Raw genomic sequence first — 19,773 nt, forward strand, 5'->3', positions numbered from 1 at the left:
TATCAACAAGCCCTGTCTTAGCCACAGTTGAGTCACACTAAAGTCAATGAGTCTTAGCCACTGAGTCACACTAAAGTCAAAGAGCCGACTATGAACAAGCCCTGTCTTAGCCACAGTTGAGTCACACTAAAGTCAAAGAGCCGACTATCAACAAGCCCTGTCTTAGCCACAGTTGAGTCACACTAAAGTCAAAGAGCTGACTATCAACAAGTCCAGTCTTAGCCACAATTGAGTCACACTAAAGTCATAGAGCTGACTATCAACAAGCCCTGTCTAGAGCTGACTATCAACAAGCCCTGTCTTAGCCACAGTTGAGTCACACTAAAGACATAGAGACTATCAACAAGCCCTGTCTTAGCCCCAGTTGACTATCAGACATAGAGCTGACTATCAACAAGTCCAGTCTTAGCCACAGTTGAGTTACACTAAAGTCATAGAGCTGACTATCAACAAGCCCTGTCTTAGCCCCAGTTGAGTTACTGAAGTTATGGAGCCGACTATCAAGAAGTCCAGACTTCGCACCAGTTGAGTTACACTAAAGTCATAGAGCCGACCATGAATAAGTACAATTTCAGTCCATGGACTTCATCAACAGATTTAAAGTTCAATTTTAGTTCTAGGACTAACTATCAGTACATCTAGTCCAATCTTAGTTCCAGGACCAAGCATCAACATATGTAGAGTCCAGTGTCAGGTCTAGGTACCCATCAACAGATTTGAAGTCCAATCTCTCAGTCCCAGAGCTAAACACCAAACAGATGTTAGACTTGGAGATAATCTCGATGATGGGTGGTTTTGCTGGACTAGCCTTTGGGCTGATCTCATTGATGGGTGGTTTTGCTGGACTATCCTTTGGGCTGATCTCATTGATGGGTGGTTTTGCTGGACTAGCCTTTGAGCTGATCTCAGTGATGGATGGTTTTTGTTGGACCAGATTTAGAGATGATCTCAATGATGGGTGGTTTTGTTGGACTACTACAATGTAGCCTTAAGAGTCAATGTCAATGATGGGTGGTTTTGCTGGAATAAACTGTAGCCACAGAGCTGATCTCAATGATGGGTGGTTTTGTTGGACTACACAGTAGCCTCAGGACTGATCTCAGTGATGGGTGGTTTTGCTGAACTAGCCTTTGAGCTGATCTCAGTGATGGATGGTTTTTGTTGGACCAGCTTTAGAGATGATCTCAATGATAAGTGGTTTTGTTGGACTACACTGTAGCCTCAGGGCTGATCTCAATGATAGGTGGTTTTGCTGGACTAGCCTTTCAGCTGATCTCAGTGATGGATGGTTTTTGTTGGACCAGCTTTAGAGATGATCTTAATGATGGGTGGTTTTGTTGGACTACACTGTAGCCTCAGGGCTGATCTCGATGATGGGTGGTTTCCGTCTGTGTAGCTGCCGAGTCAGTTGAGCGAGGTCTGTCATCAGCTTCAGTTCCTGGTCCTTCAGCTTCTTTATCTCCTTCTGACTTGTCTAAAACAAACAACACAGCAGGATTCAGGTTAGGTAAGTGGGAACAAGATCTTATAAGGCCACAGTTCAAATACACAGTGTAATATAGGGTTCATACAGATCATGGACATTCTGGATGTCATGAATCTGACGGGTGGGACGTAGCACAGTGGTAAAGTGCTTGCCTGACGCGCGGTCAGTCTAGGATCAATTCAGTCGGGTAAATCGTCATGAAAGTCAAACTTTATCTGTAACAGTAAGTGATAAACCTATACACAAAATGTCAGCTCAATATCTCAAGGTCTTCTGAAAAAAAAGTCTGAAAAATAAATTTTCACATCTCCTAAGTTCAAGGGCCATAACTCCGTCAAAAATGGGTCAATCATCATGAAAGTCAAAACTGATCTGTAACAAAATTTCAGCTCAATATCTCAAAGCCTTCTGCAAAAAACATCCGGAAAACATGTGGGACAGACTGACGACAGACAGACAGACGGACGGACGGACGGAGATGAAACCTATAGTCCTTTCTGGTTGGACTGATAGAGGACTAAAAATAAGTAGCAAATGTTTTATACCAAAAAATTTATTTTACAGTACAGTACAATTAAGCAGCGCAAAATACTTGGACTGGTAAACCTACCACATTTTGTCGTAGCAAATCGATCTTTTCATTCTTGAGCCGTGCAACTTCTGCTTTCAAAAACTCAGCCTGTCTTGTAATTGGGTCAACTAAAAAACAGGCAAAACATCAATATTAAATTACCAAGTCCAAATTAAGGTTCAGTTTGTCCTCAACTTCAGTTATATCATCCAGTTATCTTTAATTTGACATATTTATTTACTTTCCCCATGGGGAGGGGCGACACCCTTAGAGCACATTGATTTATTAATCATTGTTATTGGATGTCAAACATTTGGTAGTTTTGACACACAGTCTTTGAGAGGAAACCCGCTACATTTTTCCATTAGTAGCAAGGGATCTTTTATATAAACTATCCCACAGACAGGATAGCACATACCATGGCCTTTGATATGCCAGTTGTGGTGCACTGGCTGGAACGAGAAATTGCCCAATGTGCCCACCTGGGGATCGACCCTAGACTGACTGCGCATCAAGCGAGCACTTTACCACTGGGCTACCTCCCGCCCCAGTGGTTAAAAAACAATGTCTGTGTGACTGCGAGGAACAAATACTTTTAACCAGTGTTGTGTTGCTCACAAAGAAAGAAAGAAATGTCTTATTTAACAATGCACTCAACACATTTTATTTACGGTTATATGGCGTCAGACATATCGTCAAGGACCACACAGATTGTGTGAGGAAACCCGCTGTCACCACTACATGGGCTACTCTTTCCGATTAGCAGCAAGATATCTTTTATTTGCGCTTCCCACAGGCAGGATAGCACAAACCATGGCCTTTGTTGAACCAGTTATGGATCACTGGTCGGTGCAAGTGGTTTACACACCTACCCATTGACCCTTGTGGAGCACTCACTCAGGGTTTGGAGTCGGTATCTGGATTAAAAATCCCATGCCTCGACTGGGATCCAAACCCAGTACCTACCAGCCTGTTGACCGATGGCCTAACCACGACGCCACCGAGGCCGGTGTTGCTGACAAAGAAAGAAATGTTTTATTAAACGAGGCACTCAACGCATTTTATTTACGGTTATATGGTGTCAGACATAATTATGGTTAAGGACCACACAGATTTGGAGAGGAAACTCGCTGTCGCCACTACATGGGCTACTCTTTCCGATTAGCAGCAATGGCATAACCACGATGCCACCGAGGCCGGTCTTGTTGCTGACAAATGAAGCACACCCAAGTTTTACAAGCACATGTTAAAATAATCAAATTACTTTTATTCAGTGTATATTCAATAGCATCTTTGATATGTGGCATTTTCATTGAAACATATTTTCCGAATTTCAAATACCTGTATTTTCGACACCATCGTATTAAAACATTTCTTAAAGTAAGGTTCATATTATATGACCAAACACTACTTCATGCTGTTGTAAAATTGATCCGACTTCCTTATGTAGTCTTTGCTGGCCATTTCATTAGCCAGTATAGCGCAGTAGTAAAGTGCTTGCCTGATGCGCGGTCGGTCTAGGAGCGATCCCCATTGAGCTATTTCTCATTCCAGTCAATGTTCCACGACTGGTATATCAAACAATGGTATGTGTTATCCTGTCTGTGGGATGGTGCATATAAAAGATCCTTTGCTAGCAATGGAAAAATGTAGCAGCTTTTCTCTTTGACTATATGTCAAAATTACCAAATGTTTGACAATAGTCAATGATTAATAAATCAATGTGCTCTAGTGGTGTTGTTAAACAAAAACTAACTAACTTTAATTACCCAGGACAAGGAAGGAAGGAACTGTTTTACTGAACAATGCACTCAACACATTTTATTTGAGGTTATATGGCATAAGACATATGATTAAGAATCACACAGATATTGAGAGAGGAAACCCGCTGTCGTCACTTCATGGGCTACTCTATTTTTATTAGCAGCAAGGGATCTTTCATATGCACCATCCCAAAGACAGAATAACACATGCCAAGGCCTTTGATGTACCAGTCGAGGTACACTGGCTGGAGTGAGAAATAGCCCAATGGGCCCACCGACGGGATCGATCCCAGACCGACCACGCATCAAGCGAACGCTATACCACTGGGCTACATCCCACCTTGGTTTGAATGAATAACAAAGTATTATTCTAGCACAATGACGAAGTAGAAAGGTGCTAGAAAGGGGTGGTAGAAAAACGGCCTTTTCATTGGTTAATATTAGGATGTACACGGCAGTTGCTACCGGTTGATTACATCATTTTTTAAACAAAGTAGTATATGACGTCACATAATATGAGTAGATCTTCTCGACACCACTGTATGCTTTCACACTCGTGACGTAACATGGGTGTCAGCTTAGAGGTGATGTCACGTTACAAAAATAACAGTATAGTTAGACTAAATTAATAATTAAATTTATGAGACAGGTTGTGCTAGAAAATATTTCTGGCACTCGTCCTTTTGTAGATGGTTTTTCTGACACTCGTCTCAAGAAAATCAATCCATGGAGCTCGCTAAAGCTCGCTCCAAAAATTGATTTTCTTGACTCGTGTCAGAAAAAACCATCTACAAAAGGACTCATGCCAGAAACTATTAGTGTGTCTGTAAAGAGTTTTTAACGTAATAATGAAGAAATATAATGTGTTGTAACCATTAGGTCTGTTGTTTGTGGTAACCGGTGCATGGGTTACCAGACACATTGCTTACTTCAATTGCGGAGGCAGAACGTAGCTCAGTGGTACAGTGCTGGCCTGGTGCGCAATCGATCTGGGATCGATTCCCATCGATGGGCCCAATGGGCTATTTCTCATTCCAGCCAATGCTCCACAACTGGTGTAACAAAGGCTGTGGTATGTACTTTCCTGTCTGTGGGATGGTGCATATAAAAGAACCCTTGCTGCTAACTGAAAAAGAGTAGCCCATGAAGTGGCGACAGCGGGTTTCCTTTCTCAATATATGTCTGACACCATATAATCATAAAATAAAATGGTGTTAAGTGCATCGTTAAATAACACATTTCCTTCCCTCCTTATTTCAATGCCTGGATATGCATGTATTTGAAATTAGAAAATTAGCTGTAAATAATATCTGTCACCATGAAAATGCCAAATATACAGGTATACTACATACATTGTTAGTTTCATATATTATTTGCTTGCTTCAATTCTCATGGAAATAAATAAATAAAAAAATTGTGATAATCAATGTATTGTGAAACACAATTGTTACTGAATTGATTTTTGCATTATTTTAGCCTACTTCTTATATATATTTTTTTTTATGCCTGTAAATTTTAAGCTTGCAGAGAGGCAGAGAGACACAAAGGCATAAAGCATATAGCTATATGCCTTGTGTGTGTAATCAAAGCATTTTGACATTGTGTAAATGCCTGAAAATCAATTGTGGCTATGCCTTAATTGGCTGTGTGTGACAAATGACTGTTGGTTACAACATCTTGTGATTCCATTGAAATTTCACTGAAATATGCAATAATTTTGTGCAAATGCTTTGCAGTGGATTTAACGAAGCAGTGTAAACTTATCAAAGCCTGTTTATGTCTTACACGCGTGTAACTACAAACATTTACAATGCTTTAACACCTGTTTATGTCTTACACGCGTGTAACTACAAACATTTACAATGCTTTAACACCTGTTTATGTCTTACACAGGTGTAACTACAAACATTTACAATGCTTTAACACCTGTTTATGTCTTACACGCGTGTAACTACAAACATCTACAATGCTTTAACACCTGTTTATGTCTTACACGCGTGTAACTACAAACATTTACAATGCTTTAACACCTGTTTATGTCTTACACGCGTGTAACTACAAACATTTACAATGCTTTAACACCTGTTTATGTCTTACACGCGTGTAACTACAAACATTTACAATGCTTTAACACCTGTTTATGTCTTACACGCGTGTAACTACAAACATTTACAATGCTTTAACACCTGTTTATGTCTTACACACGTGTAACTACAAACATTTACAGTGCTTTAACACCTGTTTATGTCTTACACACATGTAACTACAAACATTTACAATGCTTTAACACCTGTTTATGTCTTACACGTGTGTAACTACAAACATTTACAATGCTTTAACACCTGTTTATGTCTTACACTTGTGTAACTACAAACATTTACAATGCTTAAACACCTGTTTATGTCTTACATGTGTGTAACGAGAAACATTTACAATGCTTTAACACCTCCATTTAAGAAAAACAGCTTCCTAAATTCAGCCCTATAATGCAGTCAAACCTGGACCAAGTTTAGCCAAGCCAGACCAAGCAGAAAATGTTTATTTTGTTCAATGACACCACTAGAGCACATTGATTTATTAATCATAGGCTATTGGATGTTACACATTTAATCACAGAGGAAGCCTGCAACATTTTTCCATTAGTAGCAAGGGATCTGTTATATGCATCATCCCACAGACAGGATAGCACATATCACGGCCCTTGATGCACAGTCGTCGTGCACTGGCTAGAATGAGAAATAGCCCAATGGGCCCACCGACGTGGTTCTATCTCTGACCGACTGCACATCAAGTGAGCGTTTTACCACTTGGCTACACCCTGCCCCTTCAGACTGAGCAGAAAAACATCCACTAGACTGGTTTCTCGTTCCAGCCAGTGCACAACGACTGGTAAATCAAAGGCTGAAGTATGTGCTATCCTGTCTATGGGATGGTGCATATAAAAGACCCCTTGCTGCTAATCGAAAAGAGTAGCCCATGAAGTGGCTACAGCAGGTTTCCTCTCTCAATATTTGTGTGGTCCTTAATCATATGTCCGATGCCATATAACTGTAAATAAAATGTGTTGAGTGCATCGTTAAATAAAACATTTCCTTCCTTACTAGACTGGTTTACGTGCTTAACATTAAACTGAATGGCCACGTTGGGCAACAATTAAATAATTTGCGAATGTTTGCAAAATGTTAGCTGGCTGAACTTGGGACTGCTCTGCTGGTCACCTGTATTAAGCAGACACTTGTATTAAGAGACCACAATTTCATTCTCCCAAATCATCTAATATCTTACAAACTGAGCTGTATTAAAGCAGCCACCTGTCTTAAGAGGCCTCTTGTTTATATGTTCTTTCATGGTTGTTTAACACAAGTCTGACTATAAAAACTATTCAGTTACAAAAGAATTCATTTCAAATTAAGTAGAGGTATACATAAAGATTTGATTCTCCATGATGAAGAACATATGAATATACATTTGAATCTATGTGCACTCAAACTTTTAAACTATTAATATGACAAATTCAGTCAACAAATTATACTGCATTTGGGTGTGCTCAGAAATTGATGTTTCAGAGTTGTAAAATTGTAATTACAAATTGTTTGTGTTCAGGTGCACTTGTAAACAAACGTAAGTTCTGCTTCCCTCAAAACCATCAACAACAATGTATTTCACTTACAAATCTAGTTCATTTCACCAATATAAAAACTAAAGTATCTTTAAAAAATCTCTTCAAAATATTTATGCTAACCCTCCAATTAAATTTGATAATATTTTGTTAGTTTATTGACTCGAATATTTGAAATTTTTATAAATTATGAATTACGTTATTTTACCAATTAAAATGGTGATTTTTTTCTTTTTAAATAGTCTTCCACCACTTTTGCACAAATTGATCATTGTCAATTGAACATTTTAGGTGTGTGCTTTATTTTGTTATCCTCAAAAGGGAGTTCAGGGTCCTGTTTTACTATGCGATCTTAGAGCTAAGATTACCTCAAGTGCAAGTGCATACAGTAGCTATGCACTAAAGATGATCTTAGCTCTAAGATCGCGTAGTAAAATGGGGACCTGTTAAATATTCTGTCACCATTTTACTTTTAAATTCAAAAAGTGAAAGTCGCTTGTTAGCTTTTTTCTTCTTCCAAGTTTACATTTTGGAAATCTGACTTTCGGAGTGGGTTTTTCAGAAGCTATTTTTGACTCGGAAGTTGTCGAAATGGTAATTACGAGCACACTCAAACGCAGCTTTAGTCTTGTATAAAGAGTTTTAAAATATCGTTTAAGCCAAAGCTCACATTCTCCATCAAGGGTAAAAACACATCCACCATCTTCACTAAAACTGTTGGACAGGGATACATGGGCGTGGTTGCTAGGGGTACCAGCAGAAGACATACTCTCCTGCAAAAGAGGAGAGATTGCACTACAAAGCAAGGCAGAGGGTGTTGGGTGCACAAAAAACCAAAACAAAGCTACAATGAAAAAAGTGTCTTTCTATGAAGACACAAGCTGGTTTGTGATATATGCTTCAACTAAATGTGAAACTACATAGACACCAATGAATTATGCTTAAAACAAAATGATACTGTCCTAAGGGTACATTTTAATGAAATGATTATCATTATAAGTATCAAATACAAGTAGGACTAGTAAAGAGAAGAATTACTGCAATTTTGTTATTAGACCAAATCGAAATCACACAAAAATAATATGTTAAAAAGGTACTAATCATATGCAAATCAATAGCCATGAAAAATTAAGAATTTAATTTGTTTTGAGAATGTTAAGTCTGTTTTACACATGTTAAAGGGACATTCCTGAGTTTGCTGCAATTTTTAAGATGTTATTGACTAACAGAGACTTTTTAACAACTGTAATTACATATCAAATATATTTTTCTGCATAAAATATTAGTGGCTGTATATTAAACGTGTTTCTGATCGTTCTAATATTTGTACTAGGTTAAATTTTATTTTATTTGATTTCCTGAACATTTTTTTTTTCGTATGTATGAAATTATTTGAAGACAAAATCCAGTTTGAGCTTCTTACAAATATTAAGACGACCAGAAACACATTCAATATACAGACATTGATATTGTAAATAAGAAAATATATTTAATATGTAAGTTTAATTGTAGAAATATTGTATTAGTCTGAAACATCTTACAATGCAGCAAACTCAGGAATGTCCCTTTAAGCACTACTAAATAGCTGTACAGAACACATGATCAAATGAAAAGCAGCACAACACATACACAGATGTATGAATTAAAACAAGCATCCTCAGAGTATTGCTAAAGCAATACATGTCCCGTAACAAGCCAAACTAATTTTCTTATCTCCTAACTTCAAGGGCCATAACTCTGTGTGAAAAATAAGTAAATTGCCATGAAAATTAAATTTGATCTGTAACAGAACATGATAAAGAAATGTAAGAAATGTTTTGTTTAATGACGCATTCAACACATTTTATTTACGGTTATATGGCGTCAGACATATGGTTAAGGACCACACAGATATTGAGAGAGGAAACCCGCTGTCGCCACTACATGGGCTACTCTTTCAAGGGATCTTTTATTTGCGCTTCCCACAGGCAGGATAGCACAAACCATGGCCTTTGTTGAACCAGTTATGGATCACTGGTCAGTGCAAGTGGTTTACACCTACCCATTGAGTCTTGTGAAGCACTCACTCAGGGTTTGGAGTCGGTATCTGGATTAAAAATCCCATGCCTCGACTGGGATCCAAACCAGTACCTACCAGCCTGTTGACCAATGGCCTAACCACGACACCACCGAGGCCGGTAGAACATGATAAATCTATACACTAAATTTTAACTCAGTATCTTGAGCCATTGTAAACAAAAACGGTCCAGAATTTCTTTCTTTTTTCATCTCTCTTAAGTTCAAGGGCCATAACTCTGTCAAAACTGGACAAATTGTCATGGCAATCAAAATGTAACAGAACATGATTAAAGCTATACACAAAATTTCAGTACAATATCTCGAGGCACTGTGAAAAACCCCATCTGGAAAACTGTATGTGGGACAGACAGACAGACACACAGACAGACAGAAGGACGGAGATGAAATCTATAGTCCCCTCTGGTTGGACTGGTAAGGACTAATAAATCAAGGAACAAAAACATTTAACTAGGTCATTTTAGGTTTTAAAATCAATAAACTAGTAATTTACTGGAAAGCGTTACATAGTACTACTTTCTACTTTCAGAGATCACTATACAATTATAAAATGGAAAATTTGAATGATGAGCCCATGACAGATGTACTTGAACCTTCAGTGAATATAATGCATGAATGAATGAATGAATGAATGTTTAACGACACCCCAGCACGAACAATACATCGGCTATTGGGTGTCAAACTATGGTAATGCAAATAAATAAAGTGATGATCAACATCAATATAAAAATTCAAGACCCCAAAAAAAACAGTGTAAAGAACTGTTTTAAAAACACAAATATTACAGAATGTTTACGGATACTCAATTTTACTCAAAACTTCAATTTTGTGCTGTATTGGCCATTCTCAAAGAGAATGTTACACCTCTGCACCACGGTGAGGTTACAGCCCTGCACCACAGTGAAGTACACCCCTGCACCACAGTGAGGTTACACCCCTGCACCACGGTGAGGTTACAGCACACGCAGGGGTTCAGTGAATATAAGCATGATTGATTTACTAAAATGTTAAATAGTAGTTGCTAATCAAATTGTGAAGAATAACAAAATGGAAATCTTCCTATTAGCTCAGTTAGTAGAGCACTGGACTAGAGAGTCAGTGGTTCAAATCCCCTCAGTGGAGGTTGATTTTTCTGTGACATACTCACCATGCCAGTGTCGGAATCATCATGGTCGTGGGCGTGGTCATTAACGTGGTTGTGTGTGGGCGTGAAATCATCTATACTGTTGAAACTGCTCTCAGAGTTGGAGGGCGACAACTGAACACAGCTTGGATTTATTCTGAAATAACCAAGATTTATTAATAAACAATTTATTTTATTTAGAGATGATTTATTCTGAAAGAAGCAAGGAAAGTCAGGTTTATTTATAGACAATTTATTCTGAAAGAACCAACGAAAGTCAGGTTTATTTATAGACGATTTATTCTAAAAGAACCAAGTCAGGTTTATTTATAGACAATTTATTCTGAAAGAACCACAGAAAAGTTTATTTATAAACGATTTATCTTGAAAGAACCACAGAAAGGCAGGTTTATTTATAGATGATTTATCCTGAAAGAACCATGGTTTATTTATAGATGATTTATCCTGAAAGAACCATGGTTTATTTACAGATGACTTATATTCTGAAAGAACCATGGTTTATTTATAGATGATTCATTTTGAAAGAACCATGGTTTATTTATAGATGACTTATATTCTGAAAGAACCATGGTTTATTTAGAGATGATTTATCCTGAAAGAAGCAAGGAAAGGCAGGTTTATTTATAGATGATTTATTCTGAAAGAACCACAGAAAGGTTTATTTATAGACAATTTATTCTGAAAGAACCAAGGAAAGGCAGGTTTATTTATAGACTATTTATTCTGAAAGAAACAAGGAAAGGCAGGTTTATTTATGAACATCTCGCGTGATGTGAAAAATGGAGACATGGACAAAAAAATATGTTATTGTGTTTTAGATATTTATATTATATTATTTCTACGTGCGTTATTTTGGTATATGTCTGATGTTATTACCTAGTGGTCGATGAAATACTGCTGGGACTCGAGTGTGGGCTAGGTAGTGGACTGCTTGTTGTATACGACGATGCACTTACACTACCCAGACTTTCTGGTCGAGAACTGAAAAAATTAATTTAAAACATGGATTAGCACTTCACATGAAGTTAAAGCAAATGAATCTCCTTTACATTGATTAAACATTAATATGTTTTACCTTCATAACGTTATGTATTATTACATTAGTGTTGACTTAATTTGTAAGGAACTGACATTATCACAGTAAATACTTAGCAACACAGTAATCCTCTCTCTCCTCTTTCCCTATCTTTTTCTCATTCCTCTCTATGTCTCTCTCCCTCTCTCTCTCCCCCCCCTCCTCTCTCTCTCTCCCCTCTCTCTCCCCCCTCTCTCTCTCTCTCTCTCCCCCCTCCTCTCTCTCTCTCTCTCTCTCCCCCTCCCTCCCTATTTTTCTTCCTTTTTCTTTCTCTTGCCTCTTCTTCTTTTCATTCAATGATAACCTCAACTTACATTAAAAAGTCAGGTGTCTAATTCACTAAGCTCTCACAACTTTGTGATCCCGCAGTGCAATTCAAAAAGACTTGCAAGGACGATGTGATGTTGTTTAAGGGAGCTTAAGAGAGCTTTGTGAATTATGCCCATGGTATGTCATTTCAAGATGATGTTACTTATCATTTTGACATTAAACTTCTACTTTAGTAATAGGACACTCTTAGATTAAGTAAGGTAAGTAAGGTATTTCAAGAATTCCAGGGACTGAATTAGAAGTTTAAAAAAATTAAAGTTTGTTTTGTTGAACGATACTACTAGAGTAAATTGATTTATTAATCATCGGCTATTGGATGTCAAACATTTGGTAATTTTGACGTAATTATAGTCTTAGAGAGGAAACCCGCTTCATTTTTCCATTAGTAGCAAGGGATCTTTTATTTGTACCATCCCACAGACAGAATAGCACATACCATGGCCTTTGGTATACCAGTCTAGAACGACAAATAGGCCAATGGCCCCACCAATGTCGCGCACTTTAGATTAAGTCTGGTATTTCAAGATGAATTCCAGGGATTGAATGAATTAGTCCCCAATGACAATCACCATAGGCGTACAGGCTGCCACTGTACATGACACTGACTGGAAATCATAATAGAATGGCATTGATTGAGACTAATTATAATAATGTCAGCTTAGATTTTTAGTTTTTGCAAGTATTTTCACTTGGTGGAACATCAGAGTCATTTTCAGGAAGTAATGGCTGATTGTGATAGTTAATTTGATAAGAAATTTGACCGTTTTACCAACAACGAAAATCAAAAAATATTAAAATGGGCCACCCTGATTGCATGCTAGGTTAAATATCAGTAATAAAAAAATTAAAATGTATTTTACGATTTGTCTTTGGATTTCTTGTCCCCTGCGAACTGCTTTACAAGACTTCTAGGAGTGGAGGGAGACTTTTTAACCTGAAAAAAGAGAAAATCACAATTTAGTAATATTCACCTATGCATTAAAGAATGCACAGATCTGATATAGCCATTACGGCACTAGTGTTGAAAAATCGAACATCCATTCATTTAAAAGACACTAAATTACCTGTAGCCAATAAACAAAACAGCTATCTAAACCCATTCAACTAACAGCATACCCATCAAATGATCTACAACTACTACCAATAATAATAACAATGCACCATCAATCAAGTTATATTAAGAAACAACTGATATATCTGTTTCAAGTCACTTGTAAAATTGTCTATCCATGCGTTCATCAATCTATGCATCCATCAATGAATTCATCCATCCATCCATCCACCTGCCCACCTCATAACTCACCCACACATCCATCCATCCATGCACCCACCCACCCATCCATCCATGCATGCATCCACCCTTTAATTCATCCATCCATGCATGCTTTAATCTATCCATCCATCCATCCATCCATGCATGCATCCACCCTTTAATCCATCCATCCAATCCTCCACTTGTATTTTTAAAACATGCCTCCTATCATGTTTTATGAAAAATTAACAAACAAAAGAAAAACCAAAATACATTATTATTACTATTATTATATTACAATTGTACATTTTTAAATACTCCTTTTCATATATATAGAGAGATTTAACAGACCTATCTATCCCTCCTTCATAGTTCATATCATTAGTTAGTTAGTAAGTAAAAGGTATTAAAAACCCCAATATCTATAAAATTTCTCAACCTAAATATATTCCTAAACAATTAAATAATTAATTGATTGGTGGATGTGACTCTCACCGGTGACGGTGGATTTTTATCATCCTCTCCGACCGTGGGCAGTGATCCGTTGACCTTCTTCGTGCTGCTGGGAAGATTCGACTCAAACGACTGACTGCGCACCTTGCCACTAAACGCACGCTTCACTGAATCAAACAGTCGACTGCCCTCCTGTTTACTGCCAGTCAAACTCGACAGGCCAAACAGCTCAACATTCCTTTTGTACAGGTCGTGGTACAGGGACTGTAATAACGAGGTCCGTGTCCGTTCCTGTAAAGAAACATGAAAGTTAGAAATAGTGGCAGCTGTGGCTATGTAGAATTTTGAAATCGGAAGGGGGGGGGGGGGGGGGAGATGAGGTGCAGATAGAAAGAAAGAGAGAAGTGTTTTATTTAACGACGCACTCAACACATTTTATTTACGGTTATATGGCGTCAGACATGGTTAACGACCACAGATTTTTTTTTAGAGGAAACCCGCTGTCGCCACATAGGCTACTCTTTTACGACAGGCAGCAAGGGATCTTTCATTTGCACTTCCCACAGACAAGATAGCACAAACCATGGCCTTTGTTGAACCAGTTATGGATCACTGGTCGGTGCAAGTGGTTTACACCTACCCATTGAGCCTTGCGGAGCACTCACTCAGGGTTTGGAGTCGGTATCTGGATTAAAAATCCCATGCCTCGACTGGGATCCAAACCCAGTACCTACCAGCCTGTAGAGGTGCAGATAGAGATCTTTTACATGCACTTTTCTACAGGCATACATCTTCTATTTAAGTACACTGAGAGTAAGCAAACATGGGAACACTTTGTACTGTAGATAAAATTTCAGTCACTATTAGCAATGCAAAATGTATTAAGTACAAAAATGTAATGTGGGACTTTCTTTTTGTGTTGATGTGATTCCTTATTTCTTTTTATCAGTTGCTTTTAATATCAAACAAGGTTATTGAAATATACCCGTAGTTTAGCAAACTGCTGTGACTTGTAGCAGGCCAGTTCAGCATTGATTAGCTTAGTCAGGAGGAAGTTTCGGAATTCTGGTCCCTGCAGCAAACACAAAATACAAAATGGTATTATGAAATTGAACTGTACTATATACACAGGTATTTAAATGTAAACACTAAAACAAATATGGACCAGTGGAACATAGTTCATTCCTCACTGATCTCAAAGTGAGTTCAAATTAAAGACATGTAACAGATTTGGAGGTTAGCCTATACTGTCAACTTCAATAACTTGATCTTGATGGTGACGAGGAACTAGTTCGAGTTTCAGGGAATTAGAGTTTTCAAAATTAATATATAACAGTTCAAATTTGAAACAGGAAGTAAATGATATAATGAATGTAGATGTATTCTGTAGATGTCAAAACATGGCAGAACGTAACTAACAAATAAAGCACTGAATGTGGAATAACACTCAATACATTTGTTTTTCACAAAATTATTTTAAATTATTTTAAATAAGAAAAATCATTAAAAAGCAGTAATACAAATCAGGAACTAACATTTATAAAAAAAGAAACAACGCTAACAATTATTACAAGTGCTCTTTGAAGTTAACCAGACTGTCTGTAATTATGTATTATGTAGCAATGCTCTCCGCCATGTATGACCACCACCAACAACCAAACACAGGATCAGTTCATTCCGCTTAGTCGGCAATCTATTATTCTGTAATTATCACCTTAATTCTCGACAGCCCAGACCACCCGGGTCTGATTGACCTGATTGACGATCTATTTGTCTTTAAAATACTATCGGCGATGACACGTGTCGTGTTTTAGAGGTGCATATTGTATTAAATCTTTATGGTGGGACCAAAGAATTAGATCAAGAGATCGTATTATAGAGTGTTTAAAGTTTGGAGTTTTCGAAGGCCATTATTACTAGTTTGTATAGCAATTCGGCTGGGACAGTCGAAGGTGGAGTTATCGAAGTTTGACCACGTGTATATACAATTTTGTTTTGAAGCCAATCTGAAGGGTAAAATTATAGAGGAAATATACAAGAAGTTGGCTAATATGCATTAACATACTTAAAGAATATCAAATTAGTTTTTATTCTGTGTCCAGTTTATGTCCTGTGTGAACAAAATAAATATTAGTCACTAGTTTTAGAGAATGACAAATGAAAATTATTTCACAAGGGACATAAACTTGACATGAAATGGTAATAAGTTTAATATCCTATTTATTACCTAGCAGTGTTTAAAACAATGAGGCCCAGAGTAATTAAGATAACATAGATGTTGAAAGCCATTTACAGTGTGTGACATTATAGCTCTGGAAGAACAAATCACTTCCACTTAGATATGAACCGTAATGTTCATTTCAATTTATTTTTGTGCTTACAGTTCATTAAGGATAAAGTACACTATCTTAGGCACAAATCTCACCTTGTTGAATACTGCTGGGGTGGGAAGGGTAGGACTGAACTTTGGAACATCCTTTCTGGCTGCCACACACACCTGAAAATAATCAAAGTTGTTTAGCAACACCACTAGAGCAGATTGATTTATTAATGATCAGCTATGAGATGCCACACACATGGTTATTTTGACAGTCACAGGAACCCGCTACATTTTTTCATTAGTAGCAGGAGATCTTTTATATGCACCATCCCACAGACACGATAGCACATACCACGGCCTTTGATATACCAGTCATGGTGCACTGGCTGGTACAAGATACAGCCTAACGGGAATCAATCTTAGACCAACTGCGCCTCAAGTGAGCACTTTACCACAGAGCTACTATAGTAATAACATTTAAGTATGCTGTCTTGAAGACTGTTCCCTTCTGTAAAGAATATGCAATTTGATATCCTGACACAGAACTTTTCTCTGTTTTTTTCATGGCAGTCTAAGTTATTATTAATGTGTTAATATGTTATTAATGTGTGGTGGGTGAAGCAGCTTACGCATGGGGAAAAAATATAAATTAGTTATCGCTTAGTTGGTCCTGCGCGACGGCATACAATATTTTCTATTTTCGTCTAGTTTGTGCTAACCATTCCAATCTGGGGAAACATTTCCGGATGATACCCACTGCTGATTGGGGCAGTCTCCGAAGAACCTTTCGAAACTAACCAATTGCACAATGTACGAAATTTTCCACAGCACTTGTTTGGCACCCTCTTTCGCCATTGGTTAATTCCTCACTCGTTTTTTAAACACACCAACCATGTTGCAGTGTGGTGCACACACGTCCTAGTTGCGCGCAATTCCAATCACTTTTTGAATTGGCTAGCTCACTGTTAAACGTATCTCTCTGCTGAGAAATTTTTATACCCACCCACGACACACCATGTTTACTTAAGTAGTTAGTATAATAGTTTAGTTTAGTTTATGGAGTACCATAGTAGTATATCGAGGTATTATGTAATAGGCATCCTCGTCACCTCTACATGTAACTAATATGTATTAATAAATAAAATTCTATGGTATACTTGTCACCCAAAACCAAACTTGTTTGTTGTTAATTAAAATATATATACCACCAGGAAATATTAATGTGAAATAATGTTCTTGTTAGATGGATAGAAATAAAAAGTTAAAGTTTGTTTTGTTTAACGACACCACTAGAGCACATTAATTTATTACCCATCGGCTATTGGGATGTCAAACATTTGTAAAACATTTTTTACATATAATCTTAGAGAGGAAACCCGCTACATACAAATGCATATTCTTTGCAGAAGGGAACTGACTTCAATATTGTTTATATAAAGTGGCCAGCAGTGGTGAACTTATCATAACACTCCCTCATCTTAATCGGTTTTGTGGGTTTCCGACAAGTTTCTTTAAGCATGCAGTCAAAAGAGTTAGAGATTAAAAGAATCCTCCATTATGTGTCCATGTGGGACAGGGCTATTCCACCCGAGGGTACATAGCTTGTTGACATCATATTATGTACCCGAGGGTGGAATAGCCCTGTCCCACATGGATACATAATGGGAGGATTATTTTTCTCTCAAAGCTACATTTTTTATTTTTTATCTTACAATGAAATAATCATAACCATAACCAAAAATGGTTTATACTAAAAGTATAAACCGAAAATGATAGTATAATTCCATTAAGACAGCAGGTTTCCTTGTTTTTATGAAATATAAAAAGCATTTCTTGCGTTATTTTGCCGTTTACGTGACGTCACCCAATGTTAATATCAGCTCAAACAACAGAAGTCACGTGGTCATGCAAGACTGATTTATTCCGCATGGGCTGACGTCATGGAATATGCCTGTCTTGCATGGCTAGGGATGGGAGAAATTTCTACCTTGTACTTGGTGTGGTCGGTGTTGGCGTTGACTGGCTGGACGATGATGTAGGCGTGGAGGAAGTGCGAGGCGATCATGTTGGGGATGAACGGCGTGTTCTCCTCCTGAAAGACGATGGCCACGATGTCGTTTCCTATGTGACGCTTCCGTTGTAACTACAAACAAAACAAAGTTTGAAAACACCAACATACACCTTTGTAAAAGGTTAAATTCAAGATACTTTAAAAAAAAAAAATTCAACATTAGGAGTGGGATTTTTTCAAGATTTTTACGGGTCTTAAGTCAAGTGTTTTAGTGTCTCCTATACACAGGTTGTCATTATACACAATGTCCTCTATAGACAGGTGGTTGTTATACAAAGTGTACTGTTTACACATGCAAATTATACTAGTGTTAGTATGGCCTGTCCTGCGAGGGTCTGATGGTACAGGCGGTTGCAATACAAACTGGCCTCTATAGACAGGTGGGTGTCATACAAAGTGTACTGTTTAGACAGGAGAGTGTTATACTAGTGTTAGTGTGGTCTAACCTGTTGAGGGTCTGTTTAGACAGGTGGACGTTATACTAGTGTTAGTGCAGTCTAACCTGTTGAGGGTCTGTTTAGACAGGTGGATGCTATACTAGTGTTAGTGCAGTCTAACCTGTTGAGGGTCTGTTTAGACAGGTGGATGCTATACTAGTGTTAGTGCGGTCTAACCTGTTGAGGGTCTGTTTAGACAGGTGGATGCTATACTAGTGTTAGTGCGGTCTAACCTGTTGAGGGTCTGTTTAGACAGGTGGATGCTATACTAGTGTTAGTATGGTCTAACCTGTTGAGGGTCTGTTTAGACAGGTGGATGCTATACTAGTGTTAGTATGGTCTAACCTGTTGAGGGTCTGCCTCAGTGTGGGGGAGTAGCGTCGACACATGGAACATTATTTCACTTTCTCGGAAATGTGTGAACACAGACTCAGACCCAGTCTGTCCATGTAGTGTGTCCAGCCCACCACGAAACCTGAAATAACAAAATAACAAGACAATTACTGAATGTATATAATCAAAGTATGAACAGCAAATGGATGGATGGATAGATGGATGAATGACGGATGGATGGATAGATAGAAATATGGATAATAAATGGATGAATGGTGGATGGATGAATAATGGGAGGGGGGTGGGCATATGGTGGGTGGATGAATGAATGGATGGATGCATGGAGGGGTGAGTGGATAGCTAATTTGACAGATGGAGGGATGCATGTATGAATGCATGGATAGATAGTCAGATGGTTAATGTGGGTCATTGTGTATGGATGAATGGATGGATGGATGGAGATGGATGGAGATGGATGGATGGATGGATGGATGGAGATGGATGGATGGATGGATATGGATGGATGTATGGATGGATGAATGAATATGGATGGATGGATGGATGGGATAGATATGGATGGATGGATGGATGGATGGATGTATGGATGGATGAATGTATGAATGAATTGGTAGATGGATTGATTGGTGGATGCATAGATGGATGGACAGATGGGTGGAATGGTGGATAAATAAATGAATAGAAGGATGAATGAATGGATAATGGATAGAGGGATAAATGTATAATGGATGTGTGAATGGATCAATGAATGGACAGACAGATAGAGGCATAGTTTAAGAACTCGAAGTATGTCTCACTGTATGTAGGAAGCAAGGGGGGGGGGGG

General features: G+C 38.0%; 1 protein-coding gene across 5 annotated transcripts in view; it reads right to left on the reverse strand.

Annotated features, from left to right (window-relative positions):
• Positions 1–340: 340 nt before the first annotated feature.
• Positions 341–19,773, reverse strand: part of LOC121390418 (rap1 GTPase-activating protein 1-like) — a 204,363-nt gene continuing 184,930 nt past the window's right edge. For 4 of the 5 annotated variants that reach the window (XM_041522224.1, XM_041522223.1, XM_041522226.1 and 1 more), the window contains 11 exons: positions 18,943–19,072; positions 18,077–18,232; positions 16,195–16,266; positions 14,755–14,841; positions 13,812–14,060; positions 12,925–12,998; positions 11,536–11,640; positions 10,663–10,795; positions 8,110–8,212; positions 2,097–2,185; positions 341–1,474 (listed from right to left, as the gene is read on the reverse strand). In XM_041522224.1, coding sequence (XP_041378158.1) covers positions 1,343–1,474; positions 2,097–2,185; positions 8,110–8,212; positions 10,663–10,795; positions 11,536–11,640; positions 12,925–12,998; positions 13,812–14,060; positions 14,755–14,841; positions 16,195–16,266; positions 18,077–18,232; positions 18,943–19,072 — 1,330 coding nt within the window. In that variant the 3' untranslated portion in view covers positions 341–1,342. The remainder of the gene's footprint in view (positions 1,475–2,096; positions 2,186–8,109; positions 8,213–10,662; positions 10,796–11,535; positions 11,641–12,924; positions 12,999–13,811; positions 14,061–14,754; positions 14,842–16,194; positions 16,267–18,076; positions 18,233–18,942; positions 19,073–19,773) is intronic. The other variant, XR_005960208.1, reaches the window with a different exon arrangement.

The sequence above is a fragment of the Gigantopelta aegis genome, chromosome 15, assembly GCF_016097555.1.
Source record: "Gigantopelta aegis isolate Gae_Host chromosome 15, Gae_host_genome, whole genome shotgun sequence".
NCBI classification, from domain to species: domain Eukaryota; kingdom Metazoa; phylum Mollusca; class Gastropoda; order Neomphalida; family Peltospiridae; genus Gigantopelta; species Gigantopelta aegis.